The following is a 27,391-nucleotide window of genomic DNA, read 5'->3' on the forward strand; positions in this document are numbered from 1 at the left end:
GGCAGGATGGGACTGCTTTTGTCTCCCCACTATTTGATATACAAAAGGTACACTGTTGTAGATACTCAGTCACGTACGGCAGTGGAATAGTATGCAGCCGTGAAAAGAAATGAAACCTTGCTGTACTCGGCAGCCTAGATGCACCTGAGATAACTGTGTGAATAACAGATATGTTCACTGCATGAGGTATGTTCACGGCATGAGAGCGGTGATTGTCTCACAGGTACACAGGGGTCAAGACTTACCAAACTGTATACCCTTGAATATGTGTGGTTTATTGTGGGTCAATATTACCTCAATGAAGCAGTTTCCTTAAAAAGACACATGTATTGAGGTGGGTGTGGTAGCGCACACCTGCCATCCCAGCACTTGGGATGTAGAGGCAGGAGAATGGGGAGTTGAAGGCCAGCCTTGGCTACACGGTGAATGAGAGGTCAACCTGGGCTACCTGTGACCCTGTCACAAAACAACAAAATTGATCTGAGAAGTTATGTGAGCAAAGGACACATAGCCGACCCAAAGAGCCAACACAAGATGGTGACAGGCTATGCGTGGACACAGTGGGCGGACACAGTGGACGGACACAGCGGATGGACACTGGCCAGCACTCAGGGTGCCATCCCTGTTCTTCTCATGGACAGCTGATGCACCCGGGATTGTAGTGACAGGCGCCCCCCTTCCCTCTAGGGCCCAGGGTCTCCCCTTGCAGCTGTTGCCACAGCTCCGTGAGTTAGCACAGGTCCCAGGCCTGAAACAGCATGTCCCAACATCACCCTGCCTTTCTAAGTGAGAATCAGAAGGTTCCAGCCTGCAGTGTTGCCGTACACATCACCTCCTTTCCCCAAAGGGGAAAGTTCCTTTGCGGGACTAATTCTTTCAGAGCAAGGACTGCACTTTTTGACTCTATGGTATCACTCAGTAATGCAGTGAATTACTGAACGCATTTTTGCTTGATGATTAATGGAAGGGAGATTAGCTGTTGAATAAAACCCTGAAACTGAATATTCCAACAATGGCAAACTTTTGTATGCACACGGACTACATGCCATACTCAATCTTTCCAAGGCTTATTTATCCCCTTCAATCCCATGACAGCTCTGAGAGACAGGTACTATGATTGACTCTTAGTTTGCTCCTCTCTAGTGACGTTAGAGATGCTAAGCATCTTGGCCAAGGCCACAGAGCCGGCAAGTTTCTGAGTGGAGACTTGAACACAGAAGATCTGATCTCTGTGGACCTGACAATTACATGGGTCCTGGGGATTCAAACTCGGGTCCCTCACGTGTTACCTTTCTCTTCAGATGAACTCACACTTCTCCACACCGATGAATGACAGAGTATAAATAAGGAAAAGAGAGAGAACAATTCTCAACCCTTCCTTAAGCCAATGGCTTAGCCTTGCTTCCCTCCAACACTGGACATGGGTGATGCCTGCAGGTGTCAGCTACTTCTCCTATCATGGCCTTCGCTCAGGCAGGGATGCTAAATAAGGCAGTAAGAAAAGGGAAAGGTGGGAGACTGGGGAAGATGGCCCAGGGGGTAGCGTGCTGGCTATCCAAGTGTGAGGACCTGGGTTTGAGTCCCCGGAGTCCACGTAAATCCAGGTACAACGGTGCACACCTGTAACCTCAGTGCTGAGGCGCAGGTAGTGTACCCCTGGGGTTCTGGCTGGCTAACCTAGCCCTATCTATCGGTGAGCTCCAGGTTCGGAGAGAGACCATGCCTCAAAATACAGGGTGGAAAGGCAGTGAGTTGGCTCAGTGGGAGAAAGCGCGTGCTACACACGAGCCGGACATCCTGGGTCCGAGTCCTTGGAAGCCATGATGGAAGGAGAGAACCTACTTCTCAAAGATGGCTTCCGACCTCCACACATGCTCTTCCCGAGTGTACCCCACCTCTCTCTCTCTCTCTCTCTCTCTCTCTCTCTCTCTCTCTCTCTCTCTCTCTCTCTCTCTCTCTCTCACACACACACACACACACACACACACACACACACACACACTAAATAAAATTACAGGACTGGAAAGATGGCTCAAAATTTAAAAATGCTTGCTTGCACAGGACAAGCATCCAGTTCCCATGCCAGGCAGCTCACAACCACCTCTATCTCCAGCTCCAGGGATTCCAGTCCTCTCTTCTGGCCTCTGTGGGCATGCACATGCACATACACAAGGTAAATCTTTAAAAAAATAAATTTAAGCCGGGCAGTGGTGGCGCACGCCTTTAATCCCAGCACTTGGGAGGCAGAGCCAGGAGGATCTCTGTGAGTTCGAGGCCAGCCTGGACTACCAAGTGAGTTCCAGGAAAGGCGCAAAGCTACACAGAGAAACCCTGTCTCGAAAAACAAAAATAAATAAATAAATAAATAAATAAATAAATAAATAAATAAATTTAAGGGGGTGAGTTACTGAGGAAAGTGTGACATTGTCCTCTGGCCTCTCCGTGTGTGTGTGTGTGTGTGTGTGTGTGTGTGTGTGTGTGTGTGTGCACGTGCACCTGAATGCACACACTCACTCCATGAGGGGGTGGGCGAGGAACAGACTGGGGAGCCAGCGCCCCGGTGAACAAAGCCTGGGCTCCAGTAATCCTAACAGTAACTAGGTGCTGGAATAATGGCCCACAGTGTTTTGTAGACAAATATGTCCTTCTTGTGACACTGAGAAAGTTATCAACACTTCTGTGGCACCAAGACTCAAGTGGAGCCCCGGGCCTCGGTAAGGCTTCCAAAAGGAATGTTCTCTGTAAGCAGTGTGCGAGTCAAGCCTGTGCCGTCTCCCTGGTGACAAGGACGCAGCATCCTCCTGCAGAGCAAATACCCAGCACGCTCCGCTCTGCTCCATGCAGAAAAATCAATGAACCCGGTCAGGCATTTCAGCTTTAATTACCTGGGATGCCGTCAACAACAGAGAGCCCAGTGAAAACAAACCAGTACCATGCTATTTGAGGGGCCCTGACATCTGACTCTCTAGTGTTAAAACACGGCTTTTCTTTTTTCTTTGAGATCCAAGGATATGAGGCAAGACAGATATGAGGCAGAGGAAGAGAACTGAGTGGCCCCTGATGCTGAGAGCCACCCTGCACAGGTGACTCACGTTCCTGATAGACAAGAGGTGGGACTGGCGTCAGCAGGGACACAGTCTGCTCATGGTCTGATCTAGGGCCTCCCTGATAACTTGCGAGGTGACCTCCGTTATTTAAGAAACTCTCTAGCCACAAGGTCCACAGCACAGTACCGGTGTCCAGGGGTGTGAGGATTATAGGAGATAATCCATGTGGAAGGTCTGGTGTGGGCCCAGCATTCAAGGAGTGCAGGGTACTGAGACCATGACCAAACTGGGTCCTAGACACTGTGCCCCTTGCTTTGAATCCCGGCACTAGGGAGGCTGAGACAGGAAGTGATATGGCTGGGCGGGGAAAGGCATATAAGGCGTGAGGAGATAAGAACTAGATCCCTTTTCGGCTGAGGACTCAGAGGCTTTCCAGTCTGAGGATTTGTGGAGATAGGATTTCACCTTTCATTTGGCCTGAGGACTCGGTAGTGATGAGAAGTTTCTCTAGTGGCTTGTTCCTTGTCTCTCTGACCTTTCAGCATTTACCCTGATCCCTGATCCCCACCTCGATCTCTTCGCTGGTCCCCACGTCAACTCACTGAGCTCTGGCCCCTTCTTCTGCCACATTGAATCCCGCCGTCTCTTCCAAGGTACCGGTAGAGAATCCGAGGATGGAAGGGTTGAACTTCTTCAGTATGTCTTTAAAGAGGGGTGAGGCAGAGAACACAGGGGACAGGAGCTGAGGTGGGCCTCTAGTTTGGGGGTCACAGGTGTGTGCCAGGAGGGGGCTAGCTGACTCTCTTCCCTGCAGATCACTTCCCGTGTCTCCAACTCTAGGCAAAAAGCCCTGGCCTGGGTGAGGGTCATGATGGTCGTGGTACCAGGACCTCTTGGTGTGGGTTACTTACTGGGCAGTGTGGTATGGGTCTCCAACGTGCCATCTCCTCCAATGCTGGGGAAGAGAAAGTCACTTTGTCAAGGCCACACTGACCTGCTGCTGTCAGTGACCACACTGACCCCTCTGGGGTTGTCACAGGTAGGAGTCAGGCTGGAGGGATTCTACCCTCAGGGCATCGCTCCTACCACCCTCAGGGCTAACACAGCGTCACAGAGTCTCTTTGGATATTACAGTTGGGCTTGGGGACCTACACCTACCCCTGAGCAGGTGGCGGGGAACCCACTTCTTATACCTCTTTAGGGGAATATTTTCTATAGAGAGTGAGCCGAGAGCACTCTTACCTCCAGGACAGCCCCCTCCAGGGGGTGGTTAGATTGCTGGACTCACTTGGTCGAGCTCCGAAGGCTGTCTGTGAAGAGCAAAGGGAAGCTTTCAAAAGGCTGTCACACGGCGATGAGTTAGAGGGCCTTCAGGTAGGCCCCTCTGGCTCGTGCATAGCAGCCAGTACTCAGCTCGGCCTTTTCTAGGGAAGGCCCATTCTTCTGTTTCTACACGTCTACGGTCTGAGTTCTTCTCCCAGACCTTCACGCGGTCCTGCTGACTCTTTCTGACCCCCTCCCCTTTCCCCAGTAAAGGTCCTTTCTTTCACACTGTTCATATTCTTGGAGGCGCTCACATGTCTGCTGCGGACAACACTGGTATCCCATCTGACCTCACAGAGGCCACCATGTTCTCGTCCTGCCACCAGGGCTGCCACGACTCTCTACATTTCTTTCTGCCATTTGCCTCTGACTCTGATACTTCCACGTGTCTATCTTGCCTTCAGGGTCTAAAGCAAAAACACCGTCCCTGGTGTTGGACGCCACCATCCAGCATCCGCGTTCTGACCCCAGGGTTTGCGTCCTGCATTTCTGACCAGGCCACGCCTCAGATGGACGCATGCTGACCTAGCACTACCTCCAAAGCCTGAAGGCCTTGAGCTGCTCTGCCCTGTCCTTGTCCACCCCTCCTTTCCCCTTCCTGGACTGCTGAACCTCTTCCTCCCCAGGCCCACAAATCCCTAGTTCCTTCTCTCCCATCTCTGGCTGCATCTCTCCCTGCTATCCCGGCCAAGGCAGGGTGAAAGTCAAACCCCTATCCCATGGGGACATCACCATCTGCGGTCCATCCCCCTTTGTCGCTTCCTTTTTTCTAATTTCTTTTCTATGAACATTACTGAAGCGGCCTTTTTAAATTTTTTTTCTTAATAAAAACAAAAGAAGCAACCTCTCTTTGGAATTTACCAAAGTAACACGTTTGCCATAATCAGCAAATTAAACAAAGACTTAAAAAAAACAAACAAACAACTTAATCTCACCACAGGAATCTTGCCCCAAGACTAGGGGTGCAACTCATCCTGTAGGGTGCTTGCCTGGCATGCATGAAGACCTAGGTTCAGTTCTCAGTACCGAATAAACTGGGTTCAGTGGTGTATACCCATAATCCCAGCACTCCAGTGGCGGAGGCCAAGAGGAATAGGAGTTAAGGTCTTCCTCAGGAAGTGTGAGGCTAGGCAGGGCTTCTTGAGATCTTCTCTCAAATTAAAAATAAACAAAAACCAATATTGCCTCAACAGGGCCTGGTAGCTCATGCCAGTAATACCAGCTGTTGAAAAGCTAAGGCTTACTGGGAGTTTGAGGCTAGCCTGGGCTGCAGAGCAAGTTGGAGTCAGTCGGGGCTATTTATTGAGATTCCCAACACACAAAACGAAACTGAAAGAATCACGGCCCTGACAGTCTACTGCATCTACTATACATCACTTCCTTCCCCTGCACCCGTACACATGCCCCATTGGGGTGAAGTCATGGTTGTTGGGGCCTGGTGTACACTCTTCACTACGTTTCCCATGTCTACACCACAATTAAAACACCTTCACGTCCATGTGGGGTGGTTTGGTTTCCACAGGAACGGACATGCATTTTGAAAGTCCCATATGTCACCCGTCCAGTCATGATTCTCCTCCCGATGAGTTTCCTGCTGTCTTAGCCGGAGGGCTATGACTCTGTCACTCTTCCTTTTTAGAACTGCTGAGAGAGCATGGCGCACAGAGCAGAGTGGCTAGACAGTTGACTAATGCAACTGAGCCAGGACCGAACTGGGCTTCCCCCTGTCCCTAAGGAACACGCCCTGAAGTGGGGTGAGGCAATGTGTCGCTAAGACCTATCACTCTTTAGGACTGTGTCGATGGAGTTGAGTTCAGGCAACTTTGGACGTGTGCGTTATACTGATGTGAGGGAGCTGGGTGGGGTGCCGGGAGACCCTGTGCACGGGGTGAAGTTTAAGTAGGGCTAAGGAAGATGGGGTTGGGGGGTTGGGGGGCTGGGATGCATGCTTCCTGCCTGGAAGGGGACTCCCTGCTGAAGGCAGAGGAAGAGCTGACTCTGCCAAGCCAGGCGAAACTCTGTGGGGCCCACCCTGGCCCACGGTGCAGTACTCACAGTCAGGGAGTCACCCATCGCTGCCACCACCTTGATGTCTGCTGGTTGGAGCTCGTGGACTAGGAGAAAGAGGAAAAAGTAGAGTGGACGGGTGTTGGCCTTTTACAGTGTGCGTTCAACAAGGCCAGGGAGTCTGCGCTAGCCTACGGCTCCCTGTGCTGTTTCTAGCCTAAAGGTTTACTGGTACTGCCTCTGCAATTCATTCAGAATGCTAAGGCTCTGAAGAGCGTGGGCTTGATGGCTACCATCCGGCACGCTATAGGTGGTCCAGCAGAGTTCCAGTGTGGTTCACATGGAACAGGCAGCTAGGGCCACATCCCGGCTGCACTTGTCTCACCAATCGGGGAGGCCTGAGGAGCTGTGTTGAAACTTCAAAGAGACAAAAGTATTACTCGAGGGAGAGGCCTGAATCCTTCCATATTGGAGCCCAGCAGTAGCTGCAGATCAGCTTCTCGAGGGGCCTCTGAGCATCTAGCTCTGCCTTGGAACGGAACCAGCAAGGTCTGCTCAACTTGGCTCCAGGGTGTACCTACCTATAGGTCTCTCACCCAATATGGTATTTTATGAAAGAGGTGTGATGATTTCCTTACCTGAGCTGGGCACACTGCCAGAAGGATTCTGCTCTGTGCACAGAAAGTCACTGCCCCAGTTCTGAGTCAGAAGGAGAAAGATAGAGGATAATCACTCACATGCAGGCAAGGTGCATCCAAGAAGATTCAGCCAAGGAACCTAGAAATACATCCCTGGATGTATAGTTAGCTGCAGATGTGGAAAAAGGAAATTAGAAGTGGGCTTCTGTGCACAGCACAGCCTTTCCCTTTCTGACTTATCTATATTTGAACGGAGCCAGCAGCCACAAAATAAAGCAGAAAGCAATGAACTCTTACAACCAGTTCTTCAAAGGACACAGGTTTTATACATCTAACATGAACAATTATAGGCAGGCTTTGATGTGTGTTAACACTAAGTTGACTGACATTAATTATGACACCAGAGTCTACACAACCATCCATTAAGATATTTTTACGAAAATGCCGAATTTTTTAATTGCGAAGCTCTTGGCTTCTGCCCATCTTGCCTGTTTTGCTATTTAACCCAAAGCCATCAATCCCTCCCATGTGCAGAAACGAACATCTGGCACACTGGATACTTTTGGTCAACTGTCCTTGTCTCTAATAAAGGGTGGATTTTCCAGGTGCCAGGGGAGTCAGGGCAGGGTGGGAGGTAGAAGGCACAGAAATGCCAATTCAAGCCAACGGGTGGAGAACTAACTTTCTCCAAAGACGAGCACACTGGGTGTGCAGTAACGCCTCCCCACAACGGTTGGACTGATTTTCTTGGAGTGTGAGTGACTGCCAGAGCTTTGGAAAGGTCATCCAGAGACAAGTCTTCTCATGTCCCTCCTGAGCAAATGAGAAGAACTGTCAATCAAAACACAGCTTTCACCTCAGAGGGAGGGAGGATAAACCGTCCATCAAAACACAACTCCCCTTTAAAGGGAGAAAAAAAAAAGGTGATTTTTTTCAGCCAAAAAAGAAATAAGTGACCATGGCCCAGGAACATAGATTTAGATTGCCCCAAATAATATGTTCCAATGTAGAAATGGTTCTGTGAAGTTTTTATAGTCACAGAACAAAGAAATACATTAATGGAGACATCAGGTGTCCGGGTAAAGAAGGAAAATGTCCTCTCAGATGCTCTCTAATGACATTTTTAGCTTCTGGGTTGATGGAAGCTAGTGGTTGTCTGCTTAGTTTCATGTATTTTTAAAAAGTTTCCCCCGAGAGTCACAAGGACTTAGGTTGGGCACAGAATTGGACAATAAATCCCAAGGAGACTAAAGACAATGCAAGACTATTGGGCTCTGAATCTGTAACATTCCAACTCTCTACATTCCTGAAATTGTGATCAATCAACCTTCAAGACTCTTTGACATAAGTGTGGCTTCCGTGGGGGGCGGGGGAGAACTTCACCAAACTGTCTCTCAAACATTTGCTTACTCCAGTAGATCCGTGTATCCCCAGGGCCTCCTCAACAGATCAGTGATTTCCCCCATCTGTTAGATGTTTTATGGAAGTCAAGAACGGTCACATGACAAATACTTGGGAAAAGTGCAACTTTGAAAGAACGTTCTAGAGCTACCAACCACATCGTGGGAATCGCTGATGGTTGAGCATGTTCTATGTGACACACACAGATTAGACCTGAGTGTGTACATCCGTCACAAAGGAGAAGACACCATGCTGTTACCTCAACCAGGACCTGCCAGGGGTCTGCCATCTTGCTCTATGTGCCCCGAGTGGGTCCAGGAAACCACCCAGGACTTTGTAACAAAGGCAGTGTTGATGTTGCCTACTTTAGGCAGCCATCTATCAAAAACGAGAACATACCTTTCTACCCTGGGCTTTAAACAGTGGAAGGAAAGATCCCTAAGAATAAAGATCCAGGAGAACAGGCCGAGCCCCACTCCCCACTACCGTAGTCTATCCAGCACTTAGCATAGTGGTTGTTCCTCGTAGTATCCATTAAGAAAGTGGAAAATGAACAGATGAATGCCTGGCTGACAAGACTTTTCAGTCACCCGGGAATTTGGTCACTGGTTCAAGCAGGACTCGACACCTTTGGGTTAACATGAGTCAGAGAGAATCCAGAGAGCCTGGAGATGATGTAGCTCCCAGCCACACGGCTGGAATAGGACGTCACACTTGACAGCTCCTTGGCACCTCCACACAGCTCAGCGCTTTGGTTGGCTTATGAAAGCTCTTTCTTCTAGGTGTGGCAGTTCCCACCTGTAATCCCAGCATTTAGGAAGCTGAGGCAGGAGGATCATGGTGAATTATAGCCCAGTCTGGGCTATAGAGTGAGATCATATTTCAAAAACCAAACCCAGATTTAAGTAAAAGCTAGGTGTGGTGGTGCACACCCAGAACCCGTGGACTTGGGAGGTGGGATAAGAGAATCAGGGGTTCAAGGTCATTCTTGGCTACATAACGAGTTTTAGGACAGTCTGGGCTACATGTTACTCTGACTCAAAAAGTAAGGTCCCCCTAGTCACAGATGTTTGGTACAGTCTCCATGCTGCAGCCAGAGAGATCTCTTAAAGGCATGTACCAAATCCTCAAACCTCCCATGGCTTCCCATCTGAATCCTAACCTTCATTCCCAGGCATCCCGGCTGTGTGCCCTGGCCCTGAGCACTAACTTGCTCTTATCTCCCACACTGTTTACTCACCACAGCCACATGCCCTGACTCCAGCCACTCTGACTTTCCTTCTCCTCCTCGATTATACTCAACTTGCTTCACCTCCCCCCAGCCTCCGTGCTTTCTGGCCCTTTTGCTTGGTATTTTCTGGTCCTCTGGGCAGCTGGCATCTTTTTGACCTGCATCTCTCAGTTCAAATCTCCCCTTCTCAGACAGGCTCGGCAACCATGATGCATCAGAATTGGCCACCCTTCCCGTGGCCCATCTCCCTCCTTTGAGCAATGGCTGTCCCTACCTGAAATGATCACTTTAGTTATGTCCTAGATGTCTCAGCTCAGCAGATGGGACTCTCTGTAAAAGCTGAGTCCCATCAGTTTCTACCACCCTGAAACAGTGTATGGCACATGGTAGGTGCTTAATAAACAATTGTGAACTCTCTGTTGGGCTCTAACTACCCAGGTCAGGACCATGTCACATGCGTCTCTAAATCCCCACCAGCCCTCAGCATGAATGAGAAATGCTCGAGTCTCTGACCAGGCCTAGGTCCTTCAAGGTGTGGTGTGGTATAGTGTGGTGTGGTATGGCACAGGATCTGGCAAGCCACCTTTGGAGTGTCGATCCTTAAAGCCAAAGAGCCCTCTGAAAGCTCTAAGCGGGATTGAGTGACTCGTATTCAGTTAAGGTCGGGGCTTTGGTGTGGATATGCGTCAGCTTCCTGTCATGCTCCACCCCTGGCACAGAGATTCCTTCCCACTCAGTTTAGGGTTCCACCTTCAGGAAGCTGATGGCACTTCATGACCCCTGCCCCACCCCCACTGTCCACCTCTGCAAGACTGAGACGCTTAATTACGAACAATGTCGCTGAGCCCAGGACAGCAAAGGTCGGTGCACGCTGATCCCTGGCACTTCCTCTGCTTGGCCACTGACGTCAGGTCGACAACTTGAGAACATGTCAGGACCGTTCTGGGGCTTCAGTTCCGGACCCTTTTTTGTACATTCCAATTCCCAGTATGTCAGAAGGATATATTTGGGCTTAAACTAACAGTGAAATCTGCACCACACCCCGAGTCCCTGGCAGGTAGGACTAGCTTGTGTCTGAGAGACGCAGACATGAGTCAGAGGTTACCTCAATGGCTGGCTTGGAAGGGTACGTGTAGTTGCTGTTCCGGAAGGTTCTCAGGAAGGGCTCATCCTAGGAGGAAAAAAAAAATGACCCGGGGAGGTTATCTAACAGCATGGAGGCTATGTATGAGCTAACCACCCTGCCTTCTAGGTTTATTTAACAGGGTTCTGCATCGAACGGCAAAGAGCTGCATAGACACAATTTCAGCCATCCCAGAAGGGTTTTTTTTTTATAAACCATTATTAGCCAGGGAGGCGCAAATAAAAGGCTTTAGAGAAAGTTCAACACATTCTGCGGTCTGGGCTCCATGATCTCATGTAGACCATAGCAATTACGCGCATCTCCGCAGTCCTCGGTCTTACCTATTTTCTTAATTTTTTTTTTTTTTCTGGCAAAAGACTCACATTTCAGCAATTTTCTTTCTGGAGAAGAGTTATGATGATCAGTGTGTTTTATTACCTGTCATTTTTTTTTTTTTTTGTTCTTCCTCTCTTCCTTGTGCTGTATGTGTTTATGACTCACTGTAATTTGGCTTCCTGTGTTTTAGGTCATTTTCCCCCCTTGACTAACCTGTTCTCCAGGCAGGCCCTCCTCACCTCTCTGCTGTACAGTTAATGCTGCTGCAAGCCAGTGGAACACTCCCAGGCCACCCAGTGGAAGGTGACGGGTTAATCAAAGAAGGGTGGAGGCAGCAGCCAAGGAGAACCAGGAGAAAATCAAAGGAGGAGAAAACCCACAACCGAGCGAAGCAAAGTCAACCTAAGACCTGGACCAGGAGACAGTGAGGTCGACCAGGCCTAGGGGCGCTCAGGGAACATGCTTATAGAGTAGAAAGACCAAGGCTGGGGAAAAAAAAAATGGGAACCAAATAGTCAGAGGTATGGAGAGATGAGAGGGGAAAGTCAGCCTATTGGAAAAGATGTCTTTAGAGATCAGTTCCAGGTGCTGTAAACTAAGTCTCCGTGGTAAACTCAGCTGGGAGGGGTGCAGGAGAAAGAGGGGAGGAGAAGGAAGAGATGAGGAGCAAGAGGATGAAGATGATGATGATAATGATGATGATGATGATGATGATGAGGAGGAGGAGGAGGAGGAGGAGGAGGAGGAGGAGGAGGAGGAGGGTTAAAATGTTGAAGCTAGCTAGGTGGGGGCGTGGTTACACATGCCTTTAATCCCAGCACTCGGGAGGCAGAGGCAGGCAGATCTCTGCGAGTCTGAGGCCAGCCTGGTCTACAAATCGAATTCCCAGAGAGCCAGAGCAGTTACACAGAGATATCTGTCTTGAAAGCCCGCCCCTCAATGCTGAGGCCTGTCTTCCCCTTTTTCTCAGTCTCAGCACTCCAATCTGAACAGAGACCAGCGGCACTCAGGCGATGTTGCCAGTGGGAGACAGAGAAGCTCGTAATGGCATGCAGCATCGTTAATTAGGCTGCCTCAGATCAGTGTCGTCAGCATCCACCTCAACAGTCACCCCAGGAGGGCAGCCTGGGTGCCTTCTACAAAAGACCGACCTACACCTGTCCGGCTCCTGTACCCCAGAGAAATACCAAGAAGAGGGCAGGGGGAGATTCGTCCATCAGGTACAAGGAAGAAAGACATGAGACACTCCTAAGCAATAAAGACCAGCAGACCTAGAACTGTGGAATTTTTCTTGGGAACCGACACAAGACTTGGGGACTTGCATCCCTCAGGACAAGACTGTGCGTGGGGGCTAATTATGATTCTCCCTCCACAGAGAAGTCCTGGCTGGAGCGGAAGGCACAGTCCACTTTTACCTTTCTGGAAGAGCTAGGAGTATCATAACTATTCATCTGACTACAGGAAGCATGAGTTGGGGAAGAGGAGACTATGCCAAAGGGATCAGAGGACAAAGGGACCTTGGAATTCTGCTTTTATTGGCTCTTGGTTGCTTGGTGCACCTGAGTCAGGCTGGTTTAAAAGGCCTGGGGTGGGGCTGATGACATGTGAGATCCCTGACTGCGAGCCTGAGCAGGTAGAAGGGACGCTGCCCGGTGGTTTCCGTGGCCTGCCAAGGAGGCAGAGTCCAGGCAAGAGCGAGCAGTTGAGTCAGTGGCTGGAGAACCCGGCTGCTGCATAGCTAGATGGAAAGGTCTGCAGAGAAGGAAGGGACTTTCCTGATGGGCTATGTATACATTTAATCTCCTCCCCCGTGTCTTGGGTAGGAGCCGTAATCTTATACCATATGTGGCTTCCAAGAGGAAACGTGTCTTAAGGGTTTGGAAATCTAGGATGGGTGTCTGGGAAAGAAAAAAAAAAAAACAGTGGTAGGGTGAGAGACTGTGGAAGCTGGAGCTATGAAGTTCAAGGTGTCGGGGGGAGAACTCTAGAAATAGACCAACTTCAGAGTGAGGATGTACACAATAAGACCAAGTCCGGGATGTCTGGGAGGGGCCTCGTTTTCAGAGCCAGAGAGAGGAATGCCATGAAGAGGTAGGAAGGGAGGCAACCAGGAAAAAAAAAATGGAGGTGCTTAAGCCTTCCCAAGTCAGGGAGGAACAGATTCCAAAGGAGACAAACATAACTATGACCGAGGTCAAGAAGAATAAAAGCTGGAAAAGGGCAGAGCTCAGCTCTGGAGTGAGGTAAAGAAGGGGCAGAGAGGGGAGAACAGTCCTCAGAGCTAATCAAGACTCAGTTGTACCGAACTCGCCCAATCTGCAAATACATCCTAAAACCACGGAGGCACAGCGGAATGTGCTATCATGGTATCCATGAGGCTGGGAATGTAGGAGGAGAGGGGCCCTTCTGGAAGTACTCACTCCCAACTCGCTGCCTCCACCCCTCCCTCATCCCCCAGGTCCTGCTTGTGGCTTCTATGTTTAGACACAGCCTGGATGAAAATATGCACTGCCTGTCCTGCTCATCAGCTCACACGGAGAGACGGGTGGACTTTTGTATGGCTCCGAGGCACATGGCAGGGAGCAGATGGCACCTGAGACACTGTGCTGTGAAGCTGGGCTGGCCAACAGATGGACCCTTTTGGAATGGGCTCCAGGGTTGCTTAGCAACAGCTTCTCCTGGGCTGGGCTTTTACAGGGCTCTAGGAAGCTGGCTTTTTCCTCAGCTCATCAATAGTTAGGTCAGGTTCTGTCCGGAATGGAGGAAGTAAGCTTGAAGTTCTAAGGTAGAGCCTCATCTCTTTGGGGCTCCCTGCCTGAACTGGGACAGAGGGGGCATAAGTTGCCATGGGGTTCACAGTGAAAGGACCCTCCCTGACCCAGGGCCAGGACCTCAATTTAGCATATAATGTTTGTAGGGAGGAAGAGATCACGATGGTTGAGATTTGACACTTTGGAGGGGACTCTTGTAGTTGATATCCAATGTGTTCATATCCATTATTAAAGTACTGCAAACCTCAGTTATAGGCTGGAGAGATGGCTCAGTTGGTAAAGTGTTTGCCACAGAAGTATGAGGACCTGGATTTGGATCTAGAGCACATCCGAGGAGCCAGATGTAGAAGTTTGAGCCTGTAATCCTAGACCGGGGGAGGTGGAAATGGGGGGATTCATGGGATTTCCTAGTCAGCCAGTCTATAGCCAAGTGGTTAGCTCCAGGGTCCTTAGGAGAGCCTATCTTAAAACTAAGATGAAGAACAGCTAGAAACATCCAACATTAACCTTTGGCCTCCGTGTATGCATGCGTTGACACCCGTACATACAAGGGCTCACAAAGAGAAGGAAAATGAAATTCTTATGGTATGACCACTGCTGTAAGTCCTCAAATGCCCCTTACTGCCCAAGCTGTCCAGGTCCCCTCCCCCCTCAATGCCCCTGGGCAGCCTCAGGAAGTGGCAGTGAATCTGCTCACACATGGCATTGAGGGGCCTCACCCAAGCCCTTTTGCACGCTGATAACTACATGACTCGACTTTCTCCTCTGCTTGGGGCACTAGATCCAGCCATTGAACCCTCGGCTACCACTGCCCTTATCCCCTCTTCCGGCCCCTCTTGCTCACGGTATATCAGAGGAAGCCAGGTACTAAAGACTGAGATGGAAAAGACAGCTGACAGGGAGCATGGAGCAGGATGGGGGCCTCCCCTTTTCTTGGGATCCCCAGCAGATATCCCAAGGGAGCTGCGAGCCTAGGCCGAGGCTCTGCCTGGTAAGCAGGGGGCAGGGTGCTGGTTGCAGCCTGACCCAGACTGGAAGGAAACCCAGCCTCCCACATTAGGTCAGGCACTCTGCTTTTATGGCCACCAAGGGCTCTCTAGCCTTGGCCTTATTTGGTTAAAAAGCCATAAGACAAAACCAGAAACTGAAGGCAAGGGGAACGTGAGCCTGCCCCCACTCCAGGCCTGAAGTCACGTTGAACATATTCCTCCTTAAAAGGAGCCCTGCGCTGTTCCTGATGCCAATTCAGGCTGGTCCTCTCGAGCCCTCCCTGAGGGTAGCTCGGGCTCTCCCGTTGTGATCCCCGCTGTTGGCCTTCTTCGTGGGGAGAACACCTAGTCCAGGCTCTGGGCTCCCGGGTCCCTCTCTTGGCCCTTCCACCCATATCTAGACCCTCCCATCCGCTCCACACTCTCTTGCCCTCCTGGCTTCTGCTGCCCAGGCTCCTCTTTGTGAGGACCCAACTTTATCACCTATCTCCAAGGAAGCAGCTCAGCCACATTTCCCTCTCCCCGTCTCCCAAGTCCATCTCTCCGCCTAGGGCTGAGCAAGCTCAGTTGGAGGAGGAGGAGGAGGAGGAGGAGGGAGGAGGAGGAGGAGGAGGAGGAGGAGGAGGAACGGGAGGGGGAGGAGGAGGAGGGGGAGGGGGAGGAGGAGGAGGGGGAGGAGGAGGGGGAGGAGGAGGAGGGGAAGGGGGAGGAAGAGGAGGAGGAGGAGGGGGAGGAAGAGGAGGAGAGGAAGAGACAGAGAAGGAAAAGGAGGAGGAGGGACAAGTCTGGCCAGTTTCTGAGGACAGACCAAGCAAGCCCCTGGCTTTACTACCTGGGTCGGGCAGGCCATGGCTATGAATGCTCTCGGGTCCAAAGTATCTGTTTTCTTTCCCAGAGGTTCAAGCTGATCGGGGAAGAAAAGAAAAACACACCAGGCTTGTTTGTTCCTGCTGAAGAAGTGAACATCAGAACTTCATTTTGGGGGTGTGGCTTTGACTTGAGGCTCTGTCAGGTGCTGGCAAGCAGGATCCAGAGCAAGTCAGTCAGCTTCTCTGGAAACTCAAAACACTTCCTGTGAGGGTGCGCGTATGTGGAGGGGCTAGAAGGAGATTACGTGGTTTCAACTGCCTAGCATAAGTAGTAGTGTACAGAAAAGGTTGAATAAATGCAGGGTTTCTGTGTGTGTGTGTGTGTGTGTGTGTGTGTGTGTGTGTGTGTGTGCGCGCGCGCGCGCGCGCGTGCGCGCGCATTTAGGAGTTGATAACCATGCTTGTGTATGGAGGTCAGAGGTCAGTGTGTCAAGGGTTTTTTCTCTGCTGCTTTCCACCTTATTTTTTGAGTTAGGGACTCTGATTAAACTTGGGAGTGTGCTGTTCCAGTTAGACTGGCTGGCCAGCAAGCTCCTGGGATCTCTGTCCCCCAACACTGGCGTGATAGCGGTCTGCCCCCATACCCGGCTTTTACATGAGCCCTCAGGATCTGAACTCAGGTTTACCCACTGAGTCAGGTCCCCAGCCCTCCTGATAGGTTATGTAGACAGCATCCCTCCTGACAGCTGACAAGGGACAGCTGGTAGTGCAAGCTGGCCAAGTCAGTTTCCAGGATTCTCCATGGCCACTCTGTAGACGTCCACTGATGTGCCAGCTGCTGTCCCTCTGGGCCCGCCCCACATCGGTTAAGCTTGGTGCTTTGCACTAGACTACACTGCCAGAGGCCGCCCTTCATCTTACCATATTGGCCCAAAGGGCTCTCGAGAGCTGAGAGTGGAACTTCTGGTTAGGGAGGACGCAGTCTGGGGCAAAGAAGGATGTATCTGGACGTCCATCCTGAAAGAGACAAACACTTCCTCAAGGTCCTGTGGGGTTAGAGGGAGCCAGAGGCCACGGGATCCTGGGGAATGACCACAACATACCCTCTTGCCTTTGGGAACATGCCAGGGACATAAGGGCATTCCCACAGATAAAGAACTTTGGGTGACCTAAAGCAATACCTTCTCTGGCCTCCACGTTCTCCCTATTTTATTTAAAAAGTGCTCTGTTTGGGCACATTTGTAGAATCTCTAACTCATGCTGTAAGTGAAGAAACTAATTTCTTAGTTCTCCAGGGAGTCTTGGGTAGTGTATTGGTTAATACTGATGTCAACCTGATAGAGACTGGGTGACTTGGGGTGGGAAGACCCACATGGAATGGGGTACTGGACTGCACAGGGAGAGAGCTAACTGAGGACCAGCATTCCTGGCTTTCTGCTTCCTGACAGTAGATGCAATGTGCCCGGCTGCTGCAATGTGCCCGGCTGCCTCATGCTCCTGACCCTGCCGTCCCTGCCAGGATACATTGTGTCTCTTCTTAAACTAAAATGTGAGCCAAAACAAGCACGTCTTTGCTTAAGCTGCTTGTCGCAATGAAGAGAAAAGTAACTTATACTAAACTAGCTAGGGTGGGGTGGGGAGTGGGGTAGGGGAACTTTCTTGCTAATTCTCAGCCTCCATAATTAGGTGGAGAGGATTAAAGGGCAGACCAAGCAGGCCTGGCTAGAGCTGACATCAGGCCAGCAGGTCACCTGACTCTAGCTCTTCTCTCTGGACATACCACTCTGTGTTCCTTCCAGCTTCCCCCCCAAGTTGTCTGTGGTCTTGGGATAGAGGCCTTAACTGTTCCGCCCACACAGCAAGCTCTTCTGCACTGAGAGGAAGTGCCAGGCAACATGCATGGCCAAGGGGTGGGAACATGGCACAAGAACTTTCTTTCATAGCCACAGGGCCACATGTGAGGGAGACCACATGTGGCAGCAAGTCACTAACGTAGACTTGGATATCTGTGAGTCTTGCCTGTCTTTTACGTTCTTTCTGATTTGGGGAAGGCTACAGCACATCTATTCACTTCTGTTCTATGGGGTTCTCAGTATCCCCACAAGGCAGTTGCGGCAATCTTATCTGTAGGATGCATAATGCCTGGGTTCAGGTGTAAAAGGGCACTGTGGCTGCTGGTACAGCATCTGCGGACCTCTCTGTGTCCTTCCCATTCTCATGCATTCCGGCCTTGATGGTTCTCTTGCAAGGATGTCCCTCCTCCCTCCAGAGCCCAAGGTGGGGGGAGCGTACCTCTAGGATGGGGAGCCTGACGTTCAGGAGAAGGGGCTGCAGGACCACAGAGAAGTCCTCCCGGGTATCGTAGCGGCCGGACTCCACCAGCTGGAGCATGCTACTCTGGAAACACACACGAATACCAACAGCAGCCTTAGCACAGGATAGGGTGAGGACAGGCGGCAGACAGCATCCCTGTCCCCATCCCCTTAGACAAGGGAGCTGACTCAGCCTGATGCAAATGTTTTTGATGGCAAATCCCATTCTAGACAGTTTGGAAATGGGTGTACGGTTTCAGGGTTTTTTTTTTGTTGTTGTTGTTGTTGTTTTTTGTTTGTTTTGTTTTGTTTTAAACCTGCCATCTCTAAAGGTTTTTTTTTTTTTTCCACAAGAAAAAAAAGAAAAAAAGAAAAAGAAAAGGAAACAAACAAAAAACAGAGAAGACACTCCAGAGCTCGTCAGGCTCCAGGTTCTTATCCTGTAACCCCCTTTCTTGTGGCTTGTCTGTGGGGACTCGTGTGAGAGTGGGGGCCAGAGAAATGGGGAGAAGCTGGCCTCCAGTGTGGCTTCATGGGACACCCCAGACCTACTGGCTAACAAAGAGATTTATCACCCTCCACCCCAAAGGTGCCTCAGCCACACCAATGTCACCTGGGTGCTACTGGGGCTTTTCCAACCAAGGAAACCAAGACCCTCAGCCAGGTGGGGCAGAGGGAGGGGCCCAGGATGGTTGACGTCTTGCTCTATTTCCTTCATGCCCGGCACCCCCTGCCTAGAGGGAGCTCTGGGCTGTAATAGGAAGAAGAGCACAGGAGGAGAACATGGAAAGGGGCTCTTCTCTTTACCTGGTAGGACTGGGTGAAGGACTCCAACCTGGCCAGCTCGTAGGAATTCTCCCCCGGGCTCAGAACACAGTTGCACATGACACTGTACAAAGAAGGGGAGAGAAGAAGGTCCATAGCTGAAGCTCCCTCCACTCAGGGACTGCTTCTGGCCACCCAGAGCTGGGTGGGGTAGCAAGGCTCACTCAAGCCCTGGTTTGGGAGCACAAGCGCCTGGAGGTTCTGAGGCATCTGTCCCACGTCCTCGAGAAAGTGATGTGTAGTGGTATTGTGTTCCCCAAAATATTGTGCGCCCTAATAAATTTATCTGGAGTCAGAGACAGAACAGCCACTAGATACAAAGGCTAGAAAATGGTGGCACTCACACCTTTAATCCTAGCACTCCAGAGGTAGAAATCCCTCTGGATCTCTGTGAGTTCAAGGCTACACTGGAAACGGCCAGGCATGGTGACTCACGCCTTTAATCCCAGAAAGCGAGCCTTTAATCCCAGGAAGTGGTGGTAGAAGGCAGAAAGGTATATAAGGCATGAGGACCAGGAACAAGAAGCATTTGCCTGGTTAAGCATTTGGCTGGTTAAGCTTTCAGGCTTCTAGCAGCACAATTCAGCTGAGAGCCATTCGGATATGAGGACACAGAGGCTTCCAGTCTGAGGAAACAAGACCAGCTGAGAAGTTGGCCAGGTGAGGTTAGCTGTGGCTTGTTCTGTCTCTCTGACCTTCCAGCATTTCACCCCAATAACTGGCCCCGGGTTTGATTTTATTAATAAGACTCTCTAAGATTCCTGCTATAGTGATGAGAAGGAGGAATCTGCAGTTTGACTGAGTCTGCTTTAACAAGTACTCGAATTGGACTTCAGAGGCTAGGCCTATCACATTCTGTCCAGTCAATGAACTCAGGCAACAAGAATGCAATATTTAATTAAAAAAATAGAATAGCAATGCATCCTGGTATTAAAGCAGGCACACCAGGACTCTGATACTCATATCCTGAGATACCTCCTCTAACGTTATTCCAATGCCTTTCCTTTGATTATGAGTTAGTTTCAGTCATATGCACTTTACATTCAGAGGAAAGTTAAAGATGACCTTTGACATACGACGGAGGCGACATTCCAATAAGCCTATGGTAAGTTTATAATAGCATACGTTAACATTCGTGTTCCGGGCTGGCAGATGGTTCAGTGGTTAAAGCGCTGGCTGTACACGTGGGAAGGGCAGAGTTTGTATTCCCAGAAGCAACAGAAATGCCAGGTGGGTATAGCGGCCCACCTGAGATCATAGTCTGGGGAAATGGAGACAGAGGATTCCCAGAGCAAGCTGGCTAGTGAGACTTGCCTTATCGATGAGCTCTGGGTTTGACTGAGACACCCTGCCTCATTGAATAAGGTGGAAGATCACTCAAAGATGAGTCCTACCATCAACTTCAGGCCTTCACAGGCACACACAAGCATGTGTATGTGTACCCTCACATGTGTGCTCCCCCATATAGACATGGATGCACACATGTGCACCATATCCTCAAAAAATGGAAAAAGGAAAAAAAATCATTTGCTATACCTACCTACCCAATATTTCATCATAGCAGCCCCATATGCCATAGTGAGCTGGCTGGTTTCCATTTGGGGTGGGGGGCTTTTCTTGGAGTATTTCTTGGGGCTTCCAGAGTCACTTGAGAGCATGGGACTACATATTTCCAGCCCAGGAAAAGACTGTATTCTGAGTATGTTTTCTCTTGAGTACATGTGGCTTTCGCACCATTATATAGGTGAGAATCCCAAGTCAAGGCTATCTGTGTTGCCTTCAAGACTGTGCCTGGGGCACAGTAAATCCTGTGAGATTTTGTTTTTTAAGATCTATTTATTTATTATGTATACAGTGTTCTGCCTGCATGTGTGTCTGCATGCCAGAAGAGGGCACCAGATCATTACAGATGGTTGTGAGCCACCATGTGGTTGCTGGGAATTGAACTCAGGTCCTCTGGAAGAGCAGCCGGGGCTCTTAACCACTGAGCCATCTCTCCAGCCCCTGTGAGATTTAAGTCAATAGGTGCATGAAGGTGTAAAGGATGAGGACTCACACACCTGTGTACCCACCACCCAGTTACAGAAGCCGAACAGTCATCTTTCCCTTCCCTCAACTCCCCTCTTCTCAAGAAGTCTGGGTTGGGTGTTCTGTCTCTTGCTCTCCACTATAGTTTAACCACACAGAAAACCACTCTGTGTTGCCATTTTCAGTTTGGGCTACTCAGTCTCTCGAATAGTGGCCCCCATGATTCTTGCTATCACAGAAGTTCCTGCCTGGCACCTGGGATAGGGAAGGGACAGGATCAAGGCTCTTGACCTCCCAGAAGAGAATGATGCTAACACAGTCCCTGTTTATAGACAAGGAAGAACTAAGCTGCTGCTGAGACTCTGGGGAGACATTGCTGAATGGGCAGGCCAGGGCAAGGCTTAGGAGATCTCTTGGATGGGAGGACCAGTGCCTGCCTACCTGGCCTGATGCACCGGACACTTGTCTGGGTTCTTCAGGAACACTTGCCGTATGATACTGGGGTTCATGAAGTCCACGAGGTTGACCAGGGCTCTGGGGACCTAAAGAGAAGGCTGTAGGTAAGACAAGGGCTCCCGGGGTTTGGACAGAGGCTCCCTTTAGACTTCAAGCTCAGCTCTTCCCCGAGTTCAAGAGACAAGTCTACACAGGACTGTTTCACAGAGTGTTGCAGCCCATGCGTGACGTAAGGTATATCAGTGGGTGGGGAGCGCCCTACATAGCTACAGCATAGATAGTACCTCTAGGATGGGACAGTAAATGCTAAGAGCTCAGCTCTGTTCAGCCATCATCTAGTGAGCGAGAATATGGCATGACAGACAACTTGTTTGCCAGGCTGTTGGCTCCTGACCAATTTCTGCCAGCTTGACTCGGGTCAACTACTTCTGAGTAGACACGGGGACTCAGTTACCCAGCAGGGCATCTAGTGGTTAGAATGTTATTTCCCTGGCATAGCAGGGGAGCTTTTTGCTGCCCACAAAATAGCAGTGAGGTGGAAGAAATGAGCCTGGGTATAAATAGAGGTTTACTCAAGACACACTCTGTGTTTAACATGCAATGCCAAGCCTGACCAGTGGCTAACACCAAGGAATGTCCTGGAGAGAGATGTTAGTACACAGTGCCTTCCTTTCTTGATACCGGAGATCTCTGGGGCTCCTTCCAAATAGCATGCAGCTGACTTGGGTATAAGACTGGAGCCTCTGGATGGGGACAGAGCCTATGCCTCTAGCTGGCTCCATCCTTCCTCTCCTCTCCCACCTGCACCTCCACCATACTAGAGCTGTAGCCAAGCTACAGAAGCCCTAACCCACCTCCTTATGCAGGATATCCAAGGAATTGCGGAGATGGCCAACAAAATTGGCTGCAGAATACCGATTCTGGAAAGAGAAAGGGAAGGGGAAGGAAGGGATTGGTTCCGGTGAGAGGGCAGAGGGGCAGGTGTGGGCTTCCCTTTTGGGTCCAGCCCCGAGGACTTGTTACCCCCCTGCCCACCATCCGTGAGTATATCAGCATGTTAGACTCTGAGCTGAAAGCCCAGTGATTCACTGTTGTCAGGGACAAGGGGCTAGGAAATCAGAACCATTAGCGAGAGTCGAAAATGAAGAACGCTCTCCCAAAATGCTTGGGGGGTCTATAGTTCCTTCTCTCTCCAGAGTTGTAAAAGCAGCAGCCACCACTCATGTGCCACCTAGCCCCTCCCTGCTTGGGATGTGCATGTGGTGCCAGTCACAAAGTCGACCCCAAGGAGCTCGAGCACATGAGTGCGTGCATAAGTCATGTGTACACATGCACAATGTGGTTGGAGCTGAATGCCCGCCCTGGGGTGAGTTGTAGGGACCTCGATCTCCAAAGCCTAATGGTCAAAGGCAGGATCAGACCCAGACCCTATCCAATTACCGAATCCATGCAGAATTCACACAAGTCACGGGCTCCGATCATGACTGTGATGACCTTCCAGTCTTGGAGGAAGTTCACTCTCTATATTAGGAGGGAGGAAAATGCTCATCGGGAGCTCGAGGAAATCCAGTCAGCCCCTTGTGACTTCCTTGTCCACTTGAAATAACACAATCAGAACCTTGGAGCTGATGACATTTTAAAGGCTTTATTTATAGACCAGAATCTTAGCAGCAAGAGGGACCTTCAAGGTCACTGTGACCAGCAGCCATTCTCCCCCCACCCCTTATAATATCCTCTAGAAGGTCTCAGACAAGGGGGTTTTCCTATCTCTGCTTGAATGCTTCTAGCAAAAGGGCACTCACTGTTTTTCATGGCAGACCATTCCATTTGGGGAAAACTTTACCGGGCTAGACAACTAACATCTGTCAGTAACCACCAATCTGACTCACATGGTCATTCTTCATCCTCTGAACCAGAGTTTGGACTTGGCTTGCAAGGTTCCTAAGGAGAGAAAGTCAGTCCTTCTGTTGAGGAAGGATGTCCATATTTGTCCTCTTACCCTATAGGGCCTACACACTGCAGGTTTTCACAATACTACATGAGCTGCTGGTTGAAGTCTGAGTGATGGATCCGTAGCATGATGGTCTCCTTGGGTAGGATAGTGGGGGATTGTATGTCACAGGCTACTGCTATTATAGAGTCCAGTTAACGAGTGTTGGGGGCATGCCCACCAACTAGAGATGTGGGTTGGAACCATGGGTGGGCCAAGAACCATGGGAAGCAGGAGCTCCAGGCTTCTGGGGTTTCTAGAAGAATTAGCACCTCCTTGAGAGACCATCCCAGGAGGCTAGGCAGTTCTGCCTCGGCAGCCCCCTGGATATCTCTAGTCTGCTTTTTTTGTTTTTGTTTGGTTTTTGGTTTTGTTAGCTCCATTCCAGGACTAGGGAGACAAAGAGACTTGTCCAGAGGACCTCTCAGGCTGGAGATCTTGACTTGGATGCAGTTGGCCTTCCCTGATCACATAGGGTAAGTGTTACCCGTGGGAGGATTTCTCTAACAGCATTATGTCAGAGTGAGCTTCAAAAATTGGCAAATATTGCTTAGTTAGTCCAACCCTTAGATGCCAAGGTGTGTGAAAGCCTGACCAAGGAGCTGGGTGACAGCTGTAGAGACACATCCAAGGCGACTCCAAACTCCACCCACTAACTATAGTTATGAGGGGACAGGAAAGAGCACCCTCAAAATCATTGTTGCAGATGGGTGAAGTGCCCCTTTGTGGGTCTCTATGGGGATCTCTGAGGGACTGACCACATGCCTCTGTTCCCCTCTCTGCAGCAGCCCCCCCCCCCCAATGTCATACTCAGCTTTCGCCCTAGGAACAGCCTGGTTAAGGAATGCGCCTGCAGAATCGACGTCACCCATGCCGACTGCGTAGCCTGTGAGGTTGCCATTAAATTCCCGTAGGATATCTGGAAGAGGAAAGGGAGACTCTAGGCACAGAACTCACGACAGAAGACCAGGGTGCATTCTGCAGTAGTACAAAGCATCCTAGGGGTTCACCGTCATTCTCATGCTTCCTGGGAACAGGAAGTGGGTTGCGCATAGGCCTGACACAAACTAGGGCCTCTCTCAGTTGGAATGACATGATGATAAGCATGACGGGGTAAGGTTGGAAGTTTCTCACAGAAGTACTTTCCTCTGCCCAACTTACTTACAGGGCCAGTGAAGGCCCTATGGATTTGTCTCAGCATTTTTCTTGAAAAGCTCAAGGCCGAGGGCACTTGGCGGCTTGCTCTCAGTCACTTCACAAGAACATAGAAAGAGCAGGGATTGAACTCAGGCTCTGTCTCTGGTGCTCATTCCACCCCCTCAGGCTATTGGGGCCTCCTCTCCCTCTCCAGGGCTCATCCCTAAGGATGTGCTATTTTTTTTTTCTAGAGCATTCCTACTCAAGCCCTGGGTAGTTACTTACTGGGCAAGGTGGTCACATTCTCCAGGGACTCGTCCCCGCCAGCACTGTATGGAGTGAGCAAGGCAGAGAAGGAGAGAAACCAAGTCAGCATATGAACTTTACCAAAGACCAGTCCCCACCCGTTCTTAGAATGTGAGGGACCCTGAGAACATTCTAGATTCGCCAGTGGACGATTTCCCCTTTAGTCTAGGATCTGAAGGTCAAGGACTTTCCTTTATCTACTTGGGTGGTGAGTGCTTAGCTGAGGAGGACATGGTGTGCCCAGCATGGACTGTATTATAGGCCATGGCTCTTTCTCTTGTCCCAAGCTTAGAGTTAGATATGGACATCTCCATGTGACAGAGAAGAAAGCTGAGGTGCTGGGAGGTTAATGGCTAAGGGTAGCTAAAACCCATCTTGAGCTGGGAAGCTTGAGAACACAGATAAGCTTTTCTGCCCCGTATCAGGTAGATTCCAATGGAAGATTCAGAGGATGGGAGCTTGCTGCCTTCTAATGCCCCATCTCATTGGATCTGGTCTAACCTCAAAACACAGCACATAAGAGGTCAATTCCTCCCATGTATTTAAGGAGATACTCATTTCTATCTTAAAAAAAAAAATCAAGCCAGGTGTGGTGGCGCACGCCTTTAATCCCAGCCTTTGGGAGGCAGAGGCAGGTGGATCTCTGTGTTTGAGGCCAGCCTGGTCTACAGAGTGAGTTCCAGGACAGCCAGGACTGTTACACAGAGAAATCCTGTCTTGAAAAACAACAAAACAAGCAAACAAAACAAAACAAAACAAACCCCAAAACCCAAACAAAAAATCTAGATGTTCCGATATTTGGTATTTACTGTGTTTTTCTCTGTGCCCTTTTCCTCAGTCCCAGCATGTCATTCCAGGCCAGGGGAGTTTGAGAATATAGACTTAGCATCTAGCCCCCTAGTAGAGACCTCTCAAGGATGGCCATAACTCAAAGTTGCTAAGCTCTGCCCTCCACATCACTGAGTTTTCTACCCCACGGCCCATCAGATGTCTGGGCCTGGGCTAGCAGGTGGGGCTTTTGTCACTACTGAATTCTCTTCTAGCTCTACATGACGGTGTTGCTTCTGAATCCTTTTCTCTCTGAGCCCAAGTCACCAAATTGGAGCATTTTGCACTTGGAAGGAAATTAGAAATCCCTATACTGTCCCATCTGTTGTCTTCTGCATATTTCCCTCAACAAACAGGAAAACATATATAAACACGTACATTTATCATGTGCCTTCTACTTTCATTTCTTAAAGGTAGCTTGGTACTTAAAAAAGGGTGGTGGCAGAGCAAGACCAACAGGCTCTCCTGGTGCCATGTCAGTGTCCAAGAAGATAAAAGATAAGCACACAAATAAACACAGAGAAGTCAAAATACTTAAGTCACCATTTTGATCAGAACTACCCAAACATGAAAGGAAACCCTCATGCCAAACATCTGGTCTACGTTAGACTCTTCAGGAAACATAATCTGTGACACACGAGCTCAATGGCTAGACTTTGTTTCTTCTGTGGTCATCCAGTGTGCAGAAAGGTACAGGAGATGCTTAGGAATGTGTGTTCAAAGTGTCAGAAATGTGAGGTTAAAGACCTGATTAAAAACAAAAACAAGGAGATGCATTTTGCTTTGGTTAAGTAAATTTTATTTTGGCCATAGAATAATCCCAAACAAGCCAATGCATTTCTATCAAGGAAAAAGCTATACTCTAAAGAAGAAAGTTCTCAGACCAACTCACTGGTAAGCTAGCTGACAATGATGTCCATAGGTGCACAGTCTCATAGGCCAAGGGACCTTGGAAACCTCTATAGGTCATGATTACAACCATCCATCCCTACAGAATCCTGGGGCCCCTTTTCCCATTTATGTAAGGCCCATTTTTCCTGTTTCCTTGGAGGAAAAGGTCCAAGGTGCTTTCTTAATTTTCCTAGAACCATTTCATTGGCTGGTATTTCTAATGTACTGGGCTCCAGAAAATGGTTTTTCTCTGAACAGTCTTCTTCACGGACATTTCCCAGGGGTTAACAGATATTTCAAAGAAAGAAAAGTCCAGAATTAAGGGCAACCCTGACTCAAACATAAACCATAAAGAGAGGTCTCAGAACCTTTACTGTGCTAGTATGCACATGAAGGAAATACTAGGTAATGTTTTACCTCAAATACAAAGGAATGCCCCTCTTGGACAGTTAACATTCCATGGACCAACCCCAAGAAACACCTGTCTGGTAGTCTACCACTGTCACTTAAATGCTAACCTACAGCTAACCTAGAGCTTCCATCCTCTACATAGGTATGCTTGGGGGGAAGATTTTAAAGTCCAGCAGTCATTGGCCATGGGTTATTGGGATTATAATGAGAAAAGTTCGGCATTTCATTCCTAGGAAAGAACCGAGAGTGGCTGAACATTTGCACGACCATGCAAGAAATCTCTTAGAAGGCTTATGCATCCGAGTTGGGAGCCGCACTATCTCAACTACCTGTGAGGTTGGGCCAGTTACTTCCGTTCCCAAGGGGTGTTCCTCTGGAGCAGACACTCATGTGTGGTTTCCCTCACACAATGATGTGTCACTGCCTCCTTCAACTGAGATGGAGAGCAGCTGCTGTTGTGAACCAGGCCTCTTCTGGGCCTCAGTGAGTCCTGCTCCCCCCACCCACCTCACTCTGTTCTCTTTTTCTCTTC

At 49.7% G+C, this 27,391-nt stretch overlaps 1 protein-coding gene across 1 annotated transcript in view; it reads right to left on the minus strand.

The window, feature by feature from the left end:
- The window catches only part of Plb1 (phospholipase B1), an 88,188-nt gene that overhangs the window by 16,462 nt on the left and 44,335 nt on the right, over positions 1 to 27,391 (minus strand). Inside the window, exons 25-40 of the mRNA XM_059248343.1 lie at positions 24,709 to 24,752; positions 24,097 to 24,205; positions 23,186 to 23,237; positions 22,737 to 22,817; positions 22,151 to 22,216; positions 21,282 to 21,382; positions 18,795 to 18,876; positions 17,968 to 18,072; positions 16,597 to 16,692; positions 15,699 to 15,770; positions 10,753 to 10,818; positions 7,016 to 7,076; positions 6,426 to 6,484; positions 4,290 to 4,357; positions 3,959 to 4,002; positions 3,650 to 3,749 (exon numbers count right to left, since the gene is read on the minus strand). Coding sequence (XP_059104326.1) covers positions 3,650 to 3,749; positions 3,959 to 4,002; positions 4,290 to 4,357; positions 6,426 to 6,484; positions 7,016 to 7,076; positions 10,753 to 10,818; positions 15,699 to 15,770; positions 16,597 to 16,692; positions 17,968 to 18,072; positions 18,795 to 18,876; positions 21,282 to 21,382; positions 22,151 to 22,216; positions 22,737 to 22,817; positions 23,186 to 23,237; positions 24,097 to 24,205; positions 24,709 to 24,752 — 1,206 coding nt within the window. The remainder of the gene's footprint in view (positions 1 to 3,649; positions 3,750 to 3,958; positions 4,003 to 4,289; positions 4,358 to 6,425; positions 6,485 to 7,015; positions 7,077 to 10,752; positions 10,819 to 15,698; positions 15,771 to 16,596; positions 16,693 to 17,967; positions 18,073 to 18,794; positions 18,877 to 21,281; positions 21,383 to 22,150; positions 22,217 to 22,736; positions 22,818 to 23,185; positions 23,238 to 24,096; positions 24,206 to 24,708; positions 24,753 to 27,391) is intronic.

The sequence above is a fragment of the Peromyscus eremicus genome, chromosome 22 (genome assembly GCF_949786415.1).
Source record: "Peromyscus eremicus chromosome 22, PerEre_H2_v1, whole genome shotgun sequence".
Classification (NCBI taxonomy): domain Eukaryota; kingdom Metazoa; phylum Chordata; class Mammalia; order Rodentia; family Cricetidae; genus Peromyscus; species Peromyscus eremicus.